General features: G+C 40.6%; 1 protein-coding gene across 3 annotated transcripts in view; it reads right to left on the bottom strand.

The window, feature by feature from the left end:
* DCLK1 (doublecortin like kinase 1) overlaps positions 1-21,469 on the bottom strand; it is a 350,858-nt gene that overhangs the window by 149,835 nt on the left and 179,554 nt on the right. For all 3 annotated transcript variants that reach the window (XM_050937227.1, XM_050937228.1, XM_050937229.1), the window contains exon 3: positions 10,656-10,755. In XM_050937227.1, coding sequence (XP_050793184.1) covers positions 10,656-10,755 — 100 coding nt within the window. The remainder of the gene's footprint in view (positions 1-10,655; positions 10,756-21,469) is intronic.

The following is a 21,469-nucleotide window of genomic DNA, read 5'->3' as shown; positions in this document are numbered from 1 at the left end:
GACTTTCTCTAATTGTTCCATATCTTTCCTGAAATGTGCTGCCCAGAAGTGAACACAATACTTCGGCTGAGGTCTAACGAGCATGCAGTAGAGCAGAAGAATTACTTTTTGCGTCTTGCTAACAACACTCCTGCTAATACATCCCAGAAGTATGTTTGTTTTTTGCATCAGTGCTACACTGTTGATGCTCATTTAGCTTGTGATCCACTATGACCCCCACAGATCCCTTTCTGCAGTACTCCTTCCTAGGCAGTTATTTCCCATTTTGTATGTATGTAACTGATTGTTCCTTTGTAAGTGGAGTACTTTGTAAGGGTCTCTTGGCATAGGTGGTCCTTGCAGGTAGTGGTCCCATGGTTCCGCAGCAGGATCATAAACTGGGGACTGACGTGACCAGCACTGAGAGTCTGGACTCAGGTGTGAAGCGGGAAAGAATGAGGATTCTGGCTCTGAGAGTCCCTTGGACTTAGAGAACGGGTTCCGATAATGGGAGTGCCGGACAGAGGTGGGCAGTGGTCCAGAGAATAAAGGGAAGTGAAGGCATGGAAGGAGCAATTCCTCCGTTCACAGCAGCAGTTCTAGGCAACTGAGAATATGAGGCGTCACATGGGACAATCCCAAAGGTCCAGGTGGTGTTGGTGGTATGGGCAAGAAACATGCCTGCATCAGCGGATCCTGTCTGCACTTCTACTTATCCTCTGTCCGGGGGAGTTTGGGAGCTGGTCCAGCAGGACTGACACATGACTTCTCACCTGACTTGGCATGGCTCAGAGAGGAAATGCTGCATTTCTGAGCAGTCCTGGAAGGTAATCTGCTCTTATGCCCATGGCCATGTTTCTTGGTCTCATGGTGGGTCTTGTCCAACTTCCTTGGTACCACCAGATACAGTGCTGCAGAGGTAGTTGGAGGGGCTCTCGCTGCTGGTGATGGACACTGCACTCCCAGTTCCACCAGTCCCAGTTCCCAATGCACCATTAAGAACTTCCAAAGGTGAAGTTCTCTAGCTTTCTGCATACGTGGCAGGAATGAGGTCCAGACAGTACAATGGGCCACAATGTGGGCCTTGCTGAGGCATTACAGACAATGCTGGTGCTTGTTGCTCATAGAAAATGAGTGCAGGCAAGAGGCACAGTTTTTAAAGACTGGAAGCCAGGGCACAGTCCCCAGGAGTGGGGACGGGGGAGGACTTCCCCAAATGGGGGGAAGATCTATGCTAACTATCTAACTATAACAATAAAGGTGTACCAAACACAGTAAAACAGCTATCTACAACTACGTACAAGAAAAAAAACGGACAGAAGGTCATTCTCTTAGTTAAGCTGAGCGCGCGAAGGAACAGGGGTTCCGACTCAGGCCATATGGCCTAAGAGGCAACTGGACAGGTGTCAACCTGCACAGCCTATTATACCCTCAGCTGAGAGCATGAGGGGATGCACAATGCACATGTGGGTCAGTGGACACTGCTACTAAAACCTTCCGGCTCAAGAGACTGGCACACGTGCGCATCCACGTTTGGAATCCATATAGGGACCATCACTTGAAGAAGTTTGTTCTATTTCCTCATACTAAAATTATAGCATCTAGCCACTGAACAGCTTAAGGGGCCTCAGAGGAGACTGAGTCACAGCTAATTCACAGGACACAACTAGTTGGTGGTTTGTTTTTTTCCTTTTGTTTTGCAACTTTATCAATCTGAAATGAAAGGATGGATGAAAGTCCCTTCAAGCCCACTCAAAGCAGCTTAACATAGTCAGAAGTCATTGCCTTGAGAAAGCAAAAAGAACAGTCTTGTTCTATGCATGTGACTGGGGCACCACATAAACCACAGATGATGGTCCTAGGTTGCAAAACAAGAAATCATATGTGCAAAAGCAGTAATCACATGAGCAAATTAGGGATTCAAGTGCACACACAAAACACTTATGAAGATCTGCATACCAATTTTACTTGCTTTATCCATAGTCATACACATCAATTTGTGCATGGAACTGGTAGTTAAAAGCAAGACCATAATCATTTTGCATTTGAAAATATAACAGATACTTAGTGTTGAGGAAAAGAGCTACTCATTCACAGTGACAACACTTTCCCCGCAATGATTAACTAATTTCAATATCCCAGTGTCTAAATTAAGTCCAAGAGGTTATAAAACAACAAAAAATACTGTTACAATTAAAAAATTCAGTTACGATGAAAAAAATAGCAGCAAATACATTCTGCCCACATTTTGGCATTAACTGATCACTGTTGCAATATCTGAAGAGTCTTCACTATAGTGGCTGATCTCATGCTAAGGACACCTTCACATTTGTTTCCTGTTATTCAGGGCTGGTTGAAATTTTTGCATTAATTTTTTTGCAGTTGAAAAAATGCAGTTTCATCAAAATTGAAAGGTTTTGTGAAAATAGTTTGATTTCAATGAAGTTTTTGATCTTTTGACCAAAAGAATTGACAAGATTTTCATAAAAAGAATCAAAATTATCTGTGAAAAATTTCCCAAAATAATTTCATTCAAAATATTCCATGGAAATAAACTCGATTTTTTGACCAGCTCTACTTTATTGATTAATGTTTTAGTCAGATTCTTTTTTAAAAAGTAAAAGCAGGCGAATACTGCAAAACAATTATGTAAGCAGAGTCAGGATAAGCTCTACCCTGACATCTGGTGGAAAGAATTTCAGAGTGTATTTGCATAAGCACGCCTACCCTATCCCAGACTGCCGTGCTGTGGGACTGCTTTGTGACAAATGACTCAACCTCAGTTGGGTGGTACTTGCTAGACAAGGGACATGGGTTCCAAAACCCAGTGAATTGAGAGAGGCTGGGGACAGGTATCTGTGCCTGGTGGTGCAGTCTCCTTGTGGAGCCAGAAGCACCTGTTCCACCCCCTCCTCTCTCCACTGTGGAATGTCAGAGTTGATTTTTTTATTCCCTCAAGAATCTAAATACAGGTTACTGAGCTGAACTCACTTTGGGCTCATGGTGAACTAGCACTGGGGCTCCCCTACTAAGAGCTGAGATCACTAAGAGTTGAAATCACTAAAGAGCTGAAATTACTGAGCTGAGAGCACTGAGTACTGTGCTAACTAGTAGGGGAGCCTGAAGCTATACTGTGGAACAGAGCAGCTGGCAGAGTGGAGCAGTTGTGGGGACGGCTGGAGTGGATCACGGGACAGCTGGTGGCAGCGGAGCGGCTGGCAGAGCGGAGTAGCTGTGGGACGGGTGGAGCGGCCCACAGAGCGAGCGGAGCCAAGCAGTTTGCAGGGAGAACTAGAGCAGCTCATGGAGCAGAGCAGCTGGTGGAGAGGAGCGGTTTCTGAGGACAGCTGGAGGAGCAGAGTGGAGCGGCTGGTAAAGCGGAGCAGTTCGTGGAGAAGGCGGAAGCAGAACCCACGGAGAGGCAGGGCAGTTGGCCCCGGACCACGTAAGGTGCCCCTTTCTACCCAGGCTGGGGGGAGGGATCTATACAGATAAACTCTCGAACTCTGGGGTGGCACTGACCAGAGACTTTTGGGTTGTTGGACTTTGGGGTGATTGGACTTATAACCCTAAGGGGAAAAAGGACAGTGCCAAACATACTTGGAGGTGGGTTTTTGTTTATGGTTTGTGTTATAACCCTGTTTGTGGTGTTTCTCCAATGGGATGCCGCATTGATTCCTTCCTTTATTAAAAAGATTTTGCTACACTCAGACTCCGTGCTTGCGAGAGGGGAAGTATTGCCTCCTAGAGGCACCCAGGGGGGTGTAGTATGTGAGTGTCCCAGGTCACTGGGTGGGGGCTCGAGCCGGTTATGCATTGTGTTACTGAAACGGAACCCCTGGATACTGAACCCGGCCCTTGTTGCTGCCAACTCAGAGGGGCAGAAGAGTTACATTTTAAAGATGTTTACTTCAAACCTACAAAGTGAATTAGCTTCAACTTAACAATCCTGTTTTATTGGCTTTGATGACAGGCTACAGTAATATAAATGCTAAGTAATCATTTTCTGTGACTAGACAGAGGTAACCTTTTGTTCACAGAAACATTCATAGGAAGTGTCAGCTATGTAAATATGCATGCAAATAGTGTGAGTGAAGGTGTAGGCTGTTCAGTGTCCACATGGCTCTCTTGACTCTCTGGTGTCCTACCTCCTGTTTATAAAATGTTTAATTATCAACTCAGGGAGCAGAACCAGTGCCTTATAACTTATTGACCACACCTACACTGCACAGATAGCTAGGGAGGTTGTGGAATCCCCATCACTGGAGGTGATTCATTATGGGTAAAACAAACATGTCAGGGATGGTCTAGGTATACTTTGTCCTGCCTCAGCACAAAGGAGTGGATTATATGATCTCTTGAGGTCCCCTCTAACCCCATATTTCTATGAAAGTGTTAGATAAAAAGGTGAAGTGCATTACAGAAATAATTATGACAAATACAATACTTAAGATAGAATACCGAATAGTCAAAGGCACAGTCAAAGCAAATAGCTTGCAAATATATAGTGTAGGATTATGAAACATATATGATTGCATAAAGCAGTCAAACATTCAAACAATGAACATATGTATAAAATAATCAAAATGCTAGTAGATAATTCCTCAAGAGTAAAAAAGGCTTTATTTAGTAGAATATTATATCAACAGTGATTTTTATATAGCTAACAGTCTGTTCCTAACATTTTAACTTAGGTTATGTTTCTTTTGAGCTCATTCTCTTTTAAACAATTAACTGCAATCCAAGATATTTTTCAATATCACAAGGACCAGAGCAAGTCAATAATGAGCTGTAGTATTCATCATATACTGCCACAAAACTCTTGGCATGGGACAGTCTCGCATCATGTAGAAAAGTGTACTGAGGAAAGCTAATATTTTCTTAAAATGAAAGTTCTCTTTATACAGTAAAAGTCTAGCTCATGATGCCTAGTTTGTTTCTGCCTCAAATACAGAATCTGTCTCTCTCTCAAGCCTGGTAGTTGACAACATATTAAAGCATCACAGGGCATTGGAAAACTTTACATGTATGCTTTTGTTGAAAGTACAGTTAAATCTCTGAGTCTCGAGAACCCCTGGTAATTTTCCCATTGCCATAGTGTCAGTTTCTGATGGGGACAGAGTTAGTCAGCCAGCAAGCTCCCTGCTCCTGCATCCAGCCAAAAAGCTGCTCAACACGTCAGCCTGTGTTCTATAAATCAGAGCAGATGGCGATGATGACTGATTTTTCCCTTTCTTCCTTTCGTAGGCAAGACATAATCAAGGTTACAGGAATTTACCAGGTATAAACATGATGCTGCTGATCTTAATTTTTTTTCTTTGTGAAACAGTAATCAGATTTTCCTGGCATAATGTTTCCTCCTGGCAAGAGGATGTAATAAAGCTGCTGGCACAAAGAATTTAGGCTAAAGACTAACATTGGCCAGCAAGTCAAGGTGAAATAGGTTTCAAAGAGTCCAGTCTTATTTTTTCCCTAGAAGAGTGTCATTTTCATCACTGCTTCCATTAACATTAATATCTGTTCTTGTCAAGTGATCTCAACTTATTTTTGCCTCCAGCCATTCTATATTTCTTAGCAGCAGATATTACTTTGGCCTGTTTTGCAATAGCCTCTTTATAGGAGGTGTCTCAATAGGAGATACCAAGACTTTCACACTTGTACTGTGTGATGCTTACAGCTTTGAAGCACTGAACCAATGTTAGCAACAGATGAAAATTAAACATATTATTACATCACCAACCACATAGCTTTTTACTGATGTTTTACATTACTAAGAGAGAAGACCAGGCATTAGGAGTTTGTACAAACTCAGGTAGACTCTTCAATTTTAAGATGAGCCCACCCATAGTCTTTGGCTCAGCTATATTCTTATTCATGAAAGGGTGAGATACCAATTCGATCAAATATTGACATGGTTGCCAGGAAGTCTGGTGGTGGGGTCTTTATTTACTGTGTATTTTAACGGGATGAAATCTGAGTACCACACCTAGAAGTTAATGTCAAGGGATAGAGAATCAAAGCACTTAACACACAGTACAGACTATATATTTCCCTCTAAGAGGAATGAATAACTAAAGGAGCTCCCTCAGTTGATCACTGATGGGTATGCAATGCCTTTTCATATGAGATTAAAACAAGTAAGGGAAACATTGAGCTAAGGATGGGCATTTTTTCCTGATAAAATAGGAATAAAAGTAAGTAGAACATTAATATTCAAAAAAAGCTTTGCCTATTAATTTCCCACCCTCCACCTTCAATTTCTGCACATCACATTCCTCTTCACTTCCTTTTTTCAAGACAAACTAACATAAGTGTAGTTCTTATCATCTGGCTGTAATCAGGAAGTGTCATAACATTTTTTCCCAGATCTGGACCTTAGTGTCCAAAATATGGGTGTTAGCATGAAAACCTCCAAGCTTAGTTACCAGCTTGGACCTGGTAAAGCTGCCACCAGCTAGGAATTATACAGTGCCTAGCTCACTGTGGTCTCCCCAAAACCTTCCCTGGGGGACCCCCAGACTCAGATGCCTTGAGTCTTACAACAAAGGGAAATAACCACCTCCCCTTGTTTCCTTGTTACTTCCTCCCAGGCTCCCCTCCCTGGACGACCCTAGGAGATTCCCTGCTTCCAGTCCTGGAAACATAAGTACTGAGAGAGCTAATCTCTCTCCCCCCCTCACCCACAGGGTATGCAAAGTCAGGCTTAGTAAATTTAACACAAAGAGATTTTCCCCCTGACTTCTTCCTCCCACCAATTCCCTGGTGAGCTGCAGACTCAATTCCCTGGAGTCTCCACTAAAGAAAAACTCCAACAGGTCTTAAAAAGAAAGCTTTATATAAAAAAAAGAAAGAAAAAGACATTAAAAATAGTCTCTGTAATAAGATGACAATGTACAGGGTCAATTGCTTAAGAAAAAAAAGTGAATAAACAGCCTTATTCCAAAAGAATACAATTTAACACATTCCAGCAACTACACTCATGTAAATACAAAAAAACCAATATAAACCTATTGTTTTACCATCCTTGTACTTACAACTTGGAAACAGAAGATTAGAAAGCCAGGAGATAGAAAAATCACTCTCAGAGCCGAGAGGGTCAGACCCAAGACAAAGAACAAAGAACTCACACCCAAAACTTCCCTCCACCCAGATTTGAAAAAGTCTTGTTTCCTGATTGGTCCTCTGGTCAGGTGTTTGGTTCCCTGTGTTAACCCTTTACAGGTAAAAGAACATTAACCCTTAGCTATCTGTTTATGACAGGAAGCACCAGAGATGTAGTGACAAAACCTATTGAAGTGATATTTCCAGTAGCATTCCAGAGAAGCAGAGGCAGACCTGCCAATTCTCACCCATTTGGAGTGAAACTCAATCATTGCTAACAATCTTAATGCAACTCAGACTTTTGATAAATAATTTTGCACTGTTTCAAAACAAACCTTTTGGAAAGCTCATTTATTTAATTTGTAACAGTTTTAGAGCCCTAGGGAGATTAATCTCCGGAAAGTGTGGGTGGGTGTGTCAGACATCAACTGTAGGCTACTTGGGCAAATTCAGCATTGTAAAAACCTAAGGAAAAATGTTGAACTAATTAAGTGGCTGCAAGACTTCACACCCTTCAATGAAACAGAAATATATTCTGGGGTCAGATTTTATTATGTTTACTAATTCCTAACATAAAAACTGTGACTGTTCATTGAAGCTCTCTATATTGGAGAATCAAACAGTACCCTACTCTGGTAAACTCCCACAAGCAGGTGACGATTTACAGCTCATTTTTATTTTGTCCCTAGACAATAAAGGTTTAAGTGTAACTATTCCAAAAAACACACACTACATCCTTGTAGACAGGATGCTAGTCAGGCAAGTTGAACTACAGAGAGTCAGGCCAAGTTGATACTTTGATAGGAGACCTCCAGAAAACATCTACACGAAGGAGTTTGGCATGTAGCTGCCACTTTTCCCTCCAAGTCAGATCTGTACAAGGCCACAGCGTGGGGCTAAGAGACACTGTGCAGCTGCAGATAAGACAAAATGGAGGTCCTGGTCATTAAAGATCACTTGGATCTCTTCGCATGAGTAAGTAGTGCTAACATTGCCTGTCCTGGCTACATTCCAGCTTGGGCAACTGTATTGCTGCCTACTAAATTTCCCTTGTCCTAACTTTTTCTGTTGTTCTTCAACCATACCATAGTGCAACAATACATGTCAATGTGGAACAGACCCAGAGGTGAAAGTAAGCCGGCCCGGCCCGGCATGGAGCACTAGTATTAAAAAAGGTGCAGTAGTGTACCGGCAAATAAGTGAAGCATTCAGTACTGGCTGACTTTCACCTCTTTCAGCTACACAACAAAAAGTTCAAACTCAAAGCTAATAAAAGCTTGGAAAGGGAAAACTCACTGTCACATTTGTTTGTTGTTTCTCTCCCTCTCCTCCTCCAGCCAGGCTGCCTGATGTGGCTAGGCTCCGCGTTCCCCCGACCCTCCCACTCAGCTGCAGGGGCTCCCCTCTAGCTTGTAGCAGGGAGCAGGGGGATTGGCTGAGGAAGAAGCCTCCCCGGGTAGCCTGCTGTCTGCATAAGAACAAATTAAATTTAGCGGTTCACCCCGGCGGTCTGAACCACGGGATTAGGGGCTATTTCTGGCACCCTTGTTAATTTCACTCACAGTTGTTTGGGTGAGGACAAAGTTGAGGCAGGTCTTTTCTGCCCTCTGGATGAGGCAAATCGCCCCATCCAGGGTGCAGAAAAGAACTGCCCTGGCTTTAGTCACACACACCCTCAACCACCGTGAGCGAAATTAACAAGGATGCCAGAAATAGCCCCGAATCCTGCAGTTCAGACCGCAGAGGAAACAGCTAAGTTTAAACGGTTCCTATGCAGGCAGCAGGCTACTTGGGGAGGCTTCTCCCTCCACCACTCCCCCTGCTCCCTGCTACAAGCTAGAGGGAAGCCTCTGCAGCCCCTGCTGAGTGTGGGGGTCGGGGGAACAGGGAGCTTAGCCGTGTCAGGCAGCCTGGCTGGAGGAGGGAGGGAGGACAAGGAGAAAAATGTGACTGAGTTTTCAGTCTTATTTCAGTAGTAAAGTTTTATTACAGACAGTACTGTTAGTAGTAATAGTAACTTTATTTTCTATATCTAAAGTCATGCAATGGAATGGATCCATGAAGTATGTAGGAGAGGTGGGTTGCTTGTGTTTGAACTATACAGGTAAGAAATATAATTTACTTCCACCCTGACCCCGCCCCTTCCATCTGAGGCCCTGCCCCTTCAGGAGGGGCGGGGCAGAGTGGGACCTGTACCGGTAAGAGCTGTATTTTACTTTCACTCCTGAACAGACCAATCCATGTGTAAAATGTTCACATTAACTCTATAATGAAAGGTTCTATGCAGATGTAAGGCATGTGCATGCGAGTGCACACATGCAGTTCAGAATGTTAATACATACTGGTAAGCAAGGAAAGCAACTTTTTTCACACATCTCCCAGCTTATAATATAGGTACTGATAAAGGACTTTCCCCACCCTCCAAAAGCTCATAAATCTGGATCCAGATAAGCCAACCAAAAAACAAAAACCCTCCAAACTTTCCAATTCAATAGGTCAGACAAATACAATTGCATTTTCTATAATATGCTGAATATAAAGATCAGAAAGTAGTGATCTTTAAACATATCTACAATGAATATCTGTGTATTTCTCCTTATTCTAAGCAAAGAAGTCTGTAAGACTCAGACATTATGTTATAAATTATTTAAAGGGGAAAAAAAGTGCTGAAGATACATTCATCCAGCTGCAGAGGAAAAAATCAGGACAAGGAGAGGGAAAAACAAGCCCTTTAGTCAGTTCCTGATCTACATCACAAATGAATGAGATAATTTGCAGCCCCTTTTTTTGTATTCCTTATGCACAAGACAACTTGCAATTTCTTGGTTGCTGCTACTCATGGTCCAGCACTTAGAAACATCCTTTAATAAAGGGTAGGCAAGTTCAGACCAGAAACATGTTTTCCTCTAAGAGTCTATTTGCTCTAGTGAAGTTATGCAATCGGACTCCGAGAGATTTTACATAGAACACAGATTTCATTTAGTTTTGTATGGGGAGTTTGTCTTAATTTATCATTAACAACTGGCTTCCATATACAACATAGCTTCCTTTTTCATACTACTCCTGGGGTGTTACCAAATCCACATTCCAAAGATTTAGATGGGAGGGGTTGGGAGGAAAGCACTTACTGGGATTGGGAGGAAGAGAGACAATTTTAAGCAATTGTGTGATGTCAAACTAGAATAAATGTATATGGAAGATAAGCCAAGAAGGACCGGTAGAAGATCTATGACCATTCAAATTTGATTTAAAATAAAGACTATACAAAATAGGAGTTTAACCATTCACACCACCTGTTTCCCATAAAAATTACTATGAACTTGGTTTTAATTAAGGAATTGTTGCGAGTTAGCTGATAATAGGCCCTTATTAACCTCACTGTAAGCTTTCAGTTATTTTTGTTTTCTGTATTAGAAATCAAAACTAAAGAACAGACATCCTGATATTGTATCTAAAACTAGTATTATAGTCTGAGCTGACACCATTTTGGCCTTATTTTACAGGCTAAATAAGATCTGGAAAGCTGCCCCACACTTTAATATTGTGTCTTTTTTTAAAATGTGCTATTTTCTTACCACTTTCATCTAGCAAGAAATCATCCTGGTAACGGAACTTTTCTGGTCCACATGCAATAAAAATATCGTCATCACCAAAGAAATCCTGAAGGCACATCACCTGCAAAGGAAAAGGAAAGAAATACATTCAACATGGGATTTTTCATAATAATAATTATAACATTAAATACCTCCAAGTCTATAGCTGCATGAACACTCTTCAAGTCTAATGATATCAACAGAGATTCTTCTCCAGAGAAATTTCAAAGCAGTGCTTTGACCATCTGTTATGAGTAAGAAACATTTTTATGGACACTTCTGGAAGAGAGATCTAAAGAAGACAGAATGATGTAAATGTCACATTTACTACAAGATGTATCACTATGGTATGAGGCTAGAGCCTTTTGTTTACATATGAGGTTGCATTCAGTAGCTATCGGATAATTAATTTGCTTTTACAGTTCACATTTATATTCTTTGACAGCAGGTATATCAGCTAACAGTTTTGCAGGCAAAATTTACTGTGGCTATTTCAACAAAATTGTGTGACAATGAAGATATGCCTTGTCAGTTTCTCTAGGCTAAATGAAAAGGGGGAAAACTCCATTTTAAGCAGTTACATATTCTCTGCCACTATCCCCTTCAGCTCCTCCAAACAGCAACCCATAGAAATGTGAACCACCTTCTAGCAGACATACCTCTGAGCAATCACGTCAGTACCAGCCAGGAATCTGACTTCATGTTGAGCAAAAGAATAAAAAAAAAAATGCAAGCTGATATAGAAAGTCAGAATTGGGGTAGGGTAGATTAGTGTTCATAGCTGAGATCTCCTAACCCAAGCCATATTTCATTATATTCACTCTTAACTTTGTTTAAATAAAAGGTTTAATTTTTCCATTCTCTACAATTATTTCACTAGCCATCCAGCAAAAGACTGGCAATGTTCCCAAATTCTATCTTTTGGCTTTTTTTATCCTGTTTTGACAACTTCTAAAAACAAATTAGAAATCTAACTACCTTTTAAAAAACAAGGGGCACAGTATGAATTATATAGATTAGATTAGAGAAGAGCTTTTAAAGTTATTACTTGTAATATCCTTTTAGGAACTTCAGCATCATTACCCCCTGCTGATTTTATTCTTTTTGATGTGGTAAACAATGATATTCTTTCTGGCTGCCCCACATCTGGCAAAGAACGTGGGACCATATTTTTTTAATTTTTTTTCTTTATATAATACCTTACAACTAAATATTTTTGTACCAACATCCGGACAGAAGAGTTCTGTGAAAAGTGTTCGTTTATCCAGTCATGCTGCACCACCAGCAGAGGGCGCAGACTCACTTTTTAGGAGCTCCACAATAATATGGGAGAGCAGGTGAATTCAGAATGACAAGATTGGAAGAGGACGGATAGTGGAAACAGATGCTGTAATGGTTATCAAGAGGAGAAGAGAGCTGCCCCACTGAACTACATCCTCCTGCCATGCAAAGCATGAAACCCCTGTCTTCAACGTCTACTGCATTAAAAGATCCCTACATGACCAAATTAACCGCTGAGGGTGGGAAGGTTTCCGAATGGATTGTTGTTCTTGTTTTTAGCAGATTGCAAAAGAATATTAATGACTGGAAAGCCAATAGTTATACATCTCTCATGTGGTACCATACCTCATGGGGAAAGTTGAAAAGGCTTGAGGATTTTGGAAGGTAACCGTCTATAGACATGGAGAATCTTAAAAACAGATGGATAGCTATACACCTTTTGATCACGCTTGCAAAGCCAGATTTGTGACATAGAATGTTTCAGGCTAGATCAGAAGCAGACAAAAAAAGGGGTGATTGAGATGCAGTAGTTTGCATCTCTCCACTGACTTGCCACTTAAGCAGCTTAGAGAGTTCACATTTTTCATCCTTATCTTCAAGTCCTTACAACTGCATTTCTATCTAAGTTTTCATACCACACCCATCACCTTGGCATTGGAGCACTAGCCTACATGTATAACAACCTAACCTCTTATTGTGTTCCTCTCTCAACATATACTCCACCAGTGATGCAAGACTCAAATACCCCCTTTGTCATTTCTTCCTACTTTCCAGCTCTATGCTTTTTCTTCTCACTGCCCCCATTCATGGCACACCCTTCCTAAAAAAAAAATATGCACAACCTCAACCCTCTCTTCAGTCAAGTTCCTTTTAAAGCACCCACCCCTGCTGCAATATTCACAAACGTACTGAGTTTTAGAACTTCATTTAAAGAAGTGTCAGTAGTCTATTCTCACCTTGTTTCCTGAGTGTGTATCTTCTAGTTTTAAGTATCAGAGGGGTAGCCGTGTTAGTCTGGAACTGTAACGGCAACAGAGAGTTCTGTGGCACCTTATAGACTAACAGAAGTTTTGGAGCATGAGCTTTTGTGGGTGAATACCCGCTTCGTGCATCTGATGAAGTGAGTATTCACCAACGAAAGCTCATGCTCCAAAACTTCTGTTAGTCTATAAGGTGCCACAGGACTCTCTGCTGCTTCTAGTTTTAAGTTTTTTTGGCAGACTTTACTTGTGTGTTTTGTACAGCCCTAAGCACAGTTGCAGACTTCAGCAAATAAGTAATAGTAATCAGAAAGCTGTTCTCTTGGAGTTTGTCTACACACAAAGTTGAACTGCTTTTATTACAGGTATGATTTAAAATCACATTTAGTTAATGCATAAAGCTAAATGGAAATTCTAAAAAACAAATTTAAACATGGTTTAAAAATCGATTTAACTAATGTCTATTAGGAGCCAAATTAAGCTAAAAACAAAATAAACCACTCAGTTTAAGTAATGCCTTGGCTAGGCTTCTCAGCACAAGATCCATCCCAAGCTATAGCTTTAAAGTGCTGTCTATACAGTTGTTTTAAGAGCACTAGGAGTGAGATTCCCTAGCCCAAAACCAGCCACCTGGAATGGAAGGCTTGCTCCAAAATTCTGTAGACAAACCCTAAGAAGTCCGGTGACATTCACTTTGCTGAATGATTGCCAGTATCATGTAATGCATTAGGATGGTAAAATTGTAACTGATATCCATTGTCTGCTCTTGAATAATCATAACACATTCAGAGATAGAAGAGACCTCTTATGTCGTCTTGTTCATCCCCTCAGTCAGTGCAAGATTGCTCCCTAAAGTATATTTTTCAATAGTTTAGTTATAAATGAGTCAACTGATAGGACTTCCCTTGAGAGACTATGCCAGAGAAAGATAAACAAAGTGATCAGCTGTTACACATCCAGAGTGGTTTTTTGGCTTTGTTTGAATCGGAAAGTAATCAGCCTGCACCTGGCTCCTTTTACAGATCATTACTGTGAAAGGAGATGCTCAGCTATACTGGCAATGCTTCCAAAAAGTGTTAAGTCAAACACTAAAATGCAAATTTTAAAGCAGTCTCTGCCTGCTGCCTTCAAAGTGGACCACAAGAGAATACAGAAAGGCAGCTCCTCTTTAAAGAAAGAGAATCAGACCAACTGAAATTCACAGAGCAGTGTGTTTGAATAATTCTCTCAAATCTGAGGAAAGTATACTTCCCTCCCTATTGTCTTTGGCTCAAAGTCTGTTATTCATGCCTACTTCATTAATCTGCCATTACGCACATCTCATCCCTGGAGAGCAGGCTGTTTATGAAAAATAAAATTTGCCATTAACATATATAGACTTCCTTTCCTATGTTCTGGTCCAAGTTATCTTACAAGGCGAAGATTTAGACAAAAGGCATTAGAAGGTATCTGCTGTTTACACATTTCAAAAGCAGGACTGCATAGAATTCATTCTTTTCTGTTGGAATGAAATCTCCATGGTGACAATTGCATCATTAAGCTGTGAAAGCTTTTCAGCAAAGCAGTTTTTTATAATGAGATTCTCTTTACAAGAGTGCCCTCTGTAAATGAACAGAAGATGTTACTATAGGCACCATTTGGTTCAAAACAGCCAAAGCTACACAGAAATTGTGTCTTTACCAGATGCTTGTGGTGTCACATTAGCCTAATGCCTCAGAAACAAGTAAAGAATCTCGCATCTCACATTATTATATCAGCACAAGTCACCACCATTATAATCAAGAGTCACAGACCTGTGAATTTCCCTACTGAAAAGCCAAAATGGCCTGGAATCCTGCTGCCAATAAGATGTAATCAAACCTCGACCCCCTCAGTCGTGCATTTAACTGTGCACTGCTGTACCAGAGGAGTAAAATTCTTCCTGATCCCACCGTTGAACTGTTTGTGCCCTGAAGCAGGAGGACTGAGAGCTCATTCATGGAATTATTAATTTTAGTAGCTGTTCACTTCAATAACTGATGTTCCTCAACCTCCATTTTTATGCTGCTGCTAACTCACATGTTACTTTGTTTTGTTCACTGAGGAGGAGTCTTTCCTGAGGAGAGGAATTCTTCTCCAGACTATATCTCATGCCAGGCTATAATCCCTTACTTGGTCTTTCTGTTGTTGAATTATAGAACATTGTGCCATATTTTTTTAAAAGAGAACTTCAGGTGAGACCACACTTTCTGTAAACATGTCACTATCTTTTTCTGAGAAACAAGTTTGATTTATGATGAATCATGTTTTAAAACTTTCACATCAGCCATCTAAAGTTTAAGTCTTTTAAATCCAAGGTAGGGGAGAAGCTGTCAGAAATGTGGGCACAACAAGATACTTTAGGTACCTTCCACTGAGCCTGCTACATGAAGCAGGACCTGGATAAAAAGAGTTTTTTTTTGGCGGGGGGGGAAGGAGAGGAAAGAAGGATTTCTTGTCAAATATAGTACTCCTCCCCCCAACTCCCGCAAGTTGTCATCATCATGTGGAGTTATCGGTGAACACTGGAGTTTTAAAACTGCTATTAGGGCTGTCTTGTAGTTTTTCACCTCAGATGGGACTTGAACCCACAATCTCTGGCTTAAGAAGCCAATGCCTTATCCATTAGGCTGTCTTGTGAAAGGCCTCTCTCATTAACTGCCAGGTCAAGCTCTTTTTTTCTTCTCTCTTTTAAATCATACATCACTACTGAGTCACAGTAAGCAGCAAGGAACAAATGACACCTATTCACACCCAAACGTTCTCCTGAAGTAAGCTAACCTCTCTTTAATAGCTGCACTGTCTGCAGCTACACCAATGCACTACTGCATTGACCAACTACATGGCTCAAGATGACATAAGCTAGCACGGGAAAAATGAGCTGTGCAGGGACTGTGAAACCTTGGGCCTGGCCTGGAACAGACCTCTGATTTCTTTCGCTGGATTTGCTTATCTTTTTACATCAAATTAACTTTTGTCCTCTTTCAAAGTCTTGACATCATACTGTCCCCCCACCCTATTTCATATCCTATAACTCTGACGTTCAAGCCCTGCACACTCTTTGCATTGTTCATTTAATATAGTCTGGTACTGGCTCCTATGCCTGGAATGGGTTCTCTGACCCTATACACCATGCTACCTTCCTTTTCTTCCTTCAGTTCCCTACTAAAACTCACCTCTTCCCATCTTTGTTTTGTCTTCAAGACACCATGATCTTCCCTATCCTAAAGAGAATCTCAACCCCTCATTCTAGTATCCTCTCTCTCTCTCCATACATCCAAGCTCCTTCAGAATACTGTACCCTCATAGACTCATAGACTTTAAGGTCAGATCGGACCATCATGATCATCGAGTCTGACCTTGCAGGATGTCTCTACATCCTCACCACAACTATCTACTCTTATATTCTTATAACTTTTTATCCCCATAGTATCAGAGAGTCTACTAGACATCACCAAATACAAGAACTCTTTTTGGCTCTCTGGAGTCTACCTTCATTCACTCCACTCACAGAACTCACAAAAGGCAATAGCAATCTCTTCCTGACACTCCTCTTCTCCATCCTCAAATAGTGTATCCCAATTTGACGCAGTTGATCATAGTTCCTCTTTGAAATTCTCTTCTCTCTAGTTTTAATGGTTCTTCCACTAGCTCACACTGCTCCTTCAGTGCACCCTTTGGCATTTTCAGTTTCACCTACCCTATTCTGTCCGTTTCATGGGGTTTTGTCCTCGGCCCCTTCATCTCCTTCCATGGTGAGCTCATTCATTTTAATGGCTTCAACTATCAACCCTATATCAAATATAGGCTGCTTCATTCATACTCACATCTGCAACAGTCCCTCTTCTTTCGTGTATTATTGCCAATGAAAAATTTCACAGTGGCAAAACCAGATCTCTTAGTCTTCCCTCCTTCCACTAAATTATACCTTTTCCATTAAGGTAGATAACTCCACCAGCCTCACTGTTTCCAAAGCCCATAATCTCAGCGCTTTCCTCTTTCTTTCAGTCCTCATTTAGGTTGTTGCTATGTCTTGTCACTTCTTCCTCTTGAGAGGGTCTCAGGCAACCGTCTTTTCCTTTCAACTTCCTGCTATTGAAACATTTCAGTTTTGCTGGAAATTTTTATTTTCTGTCAGAAAATCATTTCCAGCTTATTGGGTCCCCGACTCCTCACCAGCCCAGGTTTCCAGGCTTCACAGCTCCAGGGCAGTGCGTGGCAAATGGACTATTACAGAACTAGGGCTCCCAGGCCGGCCAGAAACCCTAGATCCCAAGCTTCTAGGCTTCTCAAGCTGACCAGTTTCCAACCTCATGTGCTGCTGGAACTCTAGGCAGCCTACAACATTTTGTACAAAATGTTTCTTCATCCTTTTTCAAACAAAATTTTAGAATTCTCATTCAATGGGAAATTTCAGCTTTTCATTCAGTTTCAGAACATTACCTTTGAAGTTTTAGAATTCCACTTTTCAGCCAACTCTAGCTTGTCTGTCTATCTGTCCTTTGATTTTGAACTTCTCATGACTTGGACTATCCATTATTGAACAGCTGGAAAGCATCATGTGGAACAAGCTGACAGTAACAAACAAATAATACAAAATAAACCCTGTGCAAAGAGCCCCACATACCTGTAGCTCTATTCACAAACAGAGCCAGATACAAAACCTACTGAAGTCAGCAGAAAAAATATTTACTTTAATAGATTTTGTATCAGACCTACAATAGTAACTCCACTGCAAATTGGTATCTCAGATCTGTTTTGTTAACCAGGTTTATAAAACTGAGCAACCAGTATAACTTCCTCATGAACACAGGCTTATGGACCAAGTTCTAAAAACGGGTTTGGTCTAGGAATAAGAAGATACAATCTTCAATGTCTAGGAATCTAGCCTGATAGAAATGCAGGATTCTCTCTAGTCACTAATCTATTATCAGGCATTCTCTTTTTACACCAAATATGCAGTGCACGCTTTTACGCTGCCATTAAAGGAAAAGCAAATTCACAGTAAAGAAAACCACAGACAATCCTGTTCATAAAAGTCTTACAAACGGACCACTGAACATTTCCCCTTGATAATGAACCATTTGGCCATGTCAGTCAGGGGTTTCCTCTACACTGGAGGAAACTAAACCCAGGCTAAATGCCATAAAGTATGATCGTTTTAATCCCATGACACAATTAATCAGCATGTGGTTGTGAATGAAATTTCACATACAAGAACAAAGGTTGCAATGGGATGAAGAGGTAGGAGAAAATGCCACTTGGACTTGACATAAGTTATTGCAGTTATGAGGATGGTATTTCAGTACAATCAGGTTTTAAGGTATAGCAGTTCTAACAACAAAAGGGGTTATAAATAGGCCCAGATAAATGCATTTGAGTGTCTGGTATTCAACTACATGCAGATTAATTTTCCTTTGCCAGATTCACATATTTCTTCTGTTCCAAGTGCAGTGCAGTACTGCCATTTGGTGGCCAGACACACACAGTGCTGAAGAACAATGCCTATGGGACCTAGTGGGTTCTCTTATAGCTTTTTCAATCAAGTCAATTTTAACAATGATCAACAAGACACACTTATTCTAATTACGAGGAAGTTTAATTACACTCATATGTGGTCGTTTTAAAAAGGAGGTTTCTTATTACCTTGGGGTAAAGCTCACAGATGGCACTTAAATAATTTAAAAGATTAAGACAGGGATAGTTTTCAAACCGGTTCCAGCAGCACTATTTTCCAATTGCACAGTTCCATGGATTTTTGTTGTTTTATTTTACTAGAAGATTAAAGAAAAGTTGTAAAAATGTATGGGTTTCAGGATATGGTAGCTTTAAATATATATACACACCTTTACAAAAGGCTATTTTTTCCTACTAGAAATAAGTGCAGTAATATCCTTTCACAGGGTGATGGGGAAGAGGAGAGGTTGGGGTTTTTCGTTTTGTTCTGGAATTCTAGAACTTGAGACAAAGGAAAAGACGTTCAAGCATTGCAAAGTACTCTAAACTTAATATAGGTTCTTCATGACAAACAACAACAGAACCCCAAACATCTGGTTCAGCCAATCATGCTAGTGCTCTCTGTAATGTTTCTTTTTATGTATTTATGAACTTAAGCCATCCTTCCCCTGCTGCAGGGCTTGAGTACACAGGTACCTGCCTCAGAGCAATCTGATTAACTATCCTTGCAGCTGTCAATATATCTTTTAAAAGTAAACACTGGTCACAGCAAAAGTGGGTCAAGAGTGCCTGTGTGTGTGAAAAAAAATCTGTCTTGAATGAAAAGGAGGGGGAAAAAAGCCTAGGCAATATTTTAGACTCCTTTGTTGCACAGCAGAGTGATATTTAGTTTGTAATTTAAGTGGGTTTACAAATGAAACTGCTATTTCTTAGCATTTTGGATCTAATATTTCTCATACTAGCATGCCACGTGTATCCAGACATGAAAACCAATAGTTTAGTTTAGTTTACACATCACACTGCTGAACATGTATTGAATTTTATTAAAGTAAGTAAGAAGGAACTATCTAGGATTATCATCGTTCATTTTCCACGGGAAACTTCAGCAGATATAATCTGAAACTTCTTCAGTGCATTAAGAGGAGGAGTGGAAAACAATTAGAGAACTGAGCTAGTTTAAAAGAAAAATGGAGTCAAGTACCAAATTTCCGAGAATTTATAATACAAGTTTTTAACAAGAGAATGGAATGCCTTTTTAAAATCGAAGTCTAAGTACTACTTTACAAAACATTTTGTAGGGTAAATTTTAGTCATATTAGAAGAACGTAGGTACTGTAGCCTGTCATACTTAAATGTATTAAATGAACACATACAATTGGCTTGTTTTATAGCAGTATAAACTGTGCTATATCATGCATCACTAAGCTTTTCTGTTACTTCTGAAATAGTTTTAATATAATTTTTCCAAAGATTTGTAGGCTTGGGTTTTGTTTATAAAACTTAGAAGTAAGGTGCATGTAAGAGATACAGGCCTCTCAAGCCAAAGGATGTATTTTGGGAAGCCAGTTACCTCATTTTATGTGTTCAGGGTAAGCGGACGAAGGTCAGAAAAATAACTGACGCTATCACTAGGAGAAAGGAAGATGGTCTTGAGGAACAGAGAGTGTCTGGGAGAGAGAAGGTAGAAACCCCTCCCAAACCATTTCTCCTTTTAAGAGCCCTGGGCCAGAAGCTTTGTAGAGAGTGGGTGAGTTATTAGACGCAAATGGTGAAACTCAAGAGAGTGATTATTTGACTGGGCAGGTGACTCAAAAGGAATCTCCAAGCTCAGTCAAGAAAGAAGCTGCTGAGACTGAAACCAAAAAAATCAGGACACAGATACAGGAGAGCTGTGAAACCCCTGAACCTGAGACGAGAGTCTACAGCCCAGAGATACAGAACTGGGAACACACAAGCCCCAAGGAGGGGAGCTGTGAAGGCTCTGAACTTGAGGGAGAGAGTTTACAGAGTGGGGAGGCCGGGTCAAGGAACACATAGGTCCAAGAAGGAAGGCTTTGAAACTCAATCTAAAAATGGAAGCTTTTTGGAGGGAAACTGGTTAATCTGAAGAAATTAGCCTCAGAAGTAAGGGAATATTGTTCTTGAAGACTCTGTGTGTAAATAAATTATTCTTGGAACTCTGAGGGAAACTGAGGCCGGATGCCTGCAGGGCTATCACAGATCAGGATGAGGGGTATTCTCAGACAGCACCCGTCTACAGTGCATACAACCAAATCTTTACCAAAATCTATTTCTTCAGTGAACCTCCCATATCAGTAAGTATGCTTTATGTTGTTAGAACAGCTTTTCAATCAGAAAATCTTAAATTTTATGTAAAGTATATATTATTATTCTCATTTTGCATGGGAAGAGAAAGGTTAAAATAAATATACAAGGCAGATGATGAGTCAGTGTAGTCTGGAATAGAATGTAGGCCTCCTGATTTAGGTTCTAACCTCCAGATGTTACCAAATCCTTCTAAAATCAGAATGCAGCTGTATGTGCTACTCACCAACGTATGAAAGGTCAAAATTATAATTTATGCAGTGTGTTGGGAGCATAAAAATTAGAGATGAAGAACCACCATGTCACCAAGTCCATCTCCTGCAAATGGAGGAGGCAGTCCCCCGAAAGCCATTTAAAAAAAATTCTTACACCATGCTTAGTGGTCTCTTGATTCAGGGAGAATGTGATGTGATGCAATGCCTCTGTGGAGACAGTGAGCTATAAGAAGATGTCAGCAGTATAGGTTTTGTGAAGGCTTAAAGTTGAATCTACCACTCCTTTTACTTATGGTGCAAGAATATTTCAACATGGTTTCAAGAGGCACAAGGATTGTGTAACGACCAATAAGCATACAAATACATTTCAACAGGGAGATTAACTTTTTCTTCCTTTGAAGACATTTTAATTCTAAAATATTAATGCTCTACTGCAGGCCAACGGCATTTTAATACCTATGACAGAGTTTTCGTGTTAGCTCAGTGACTAACAGAGGACTCTAGCAATAGCGTCGTAAAC

The sequence above is a fragment of the Gopherus flavomarginatus genome, chromosome 1, assembly GCF_025201925.1.
Source record: "Gopherus flavomarginatus isolate rGopFla2 chromosome 1, rGopFla2.mat.asm, whole genome shotgun sequence".
In the NCBI taxonomy this organism is placed as follows: Eukaryota; Metazoa; Chordata; order Testudines; family Testudinidae; genus Gopherus; species Gopherus flavomarginatus.
The sequence above is the reverse complement of the archived record's forward strand: the minus strand, read 5'-3'. Positions and strand labels throughout refer to the sequence as shown.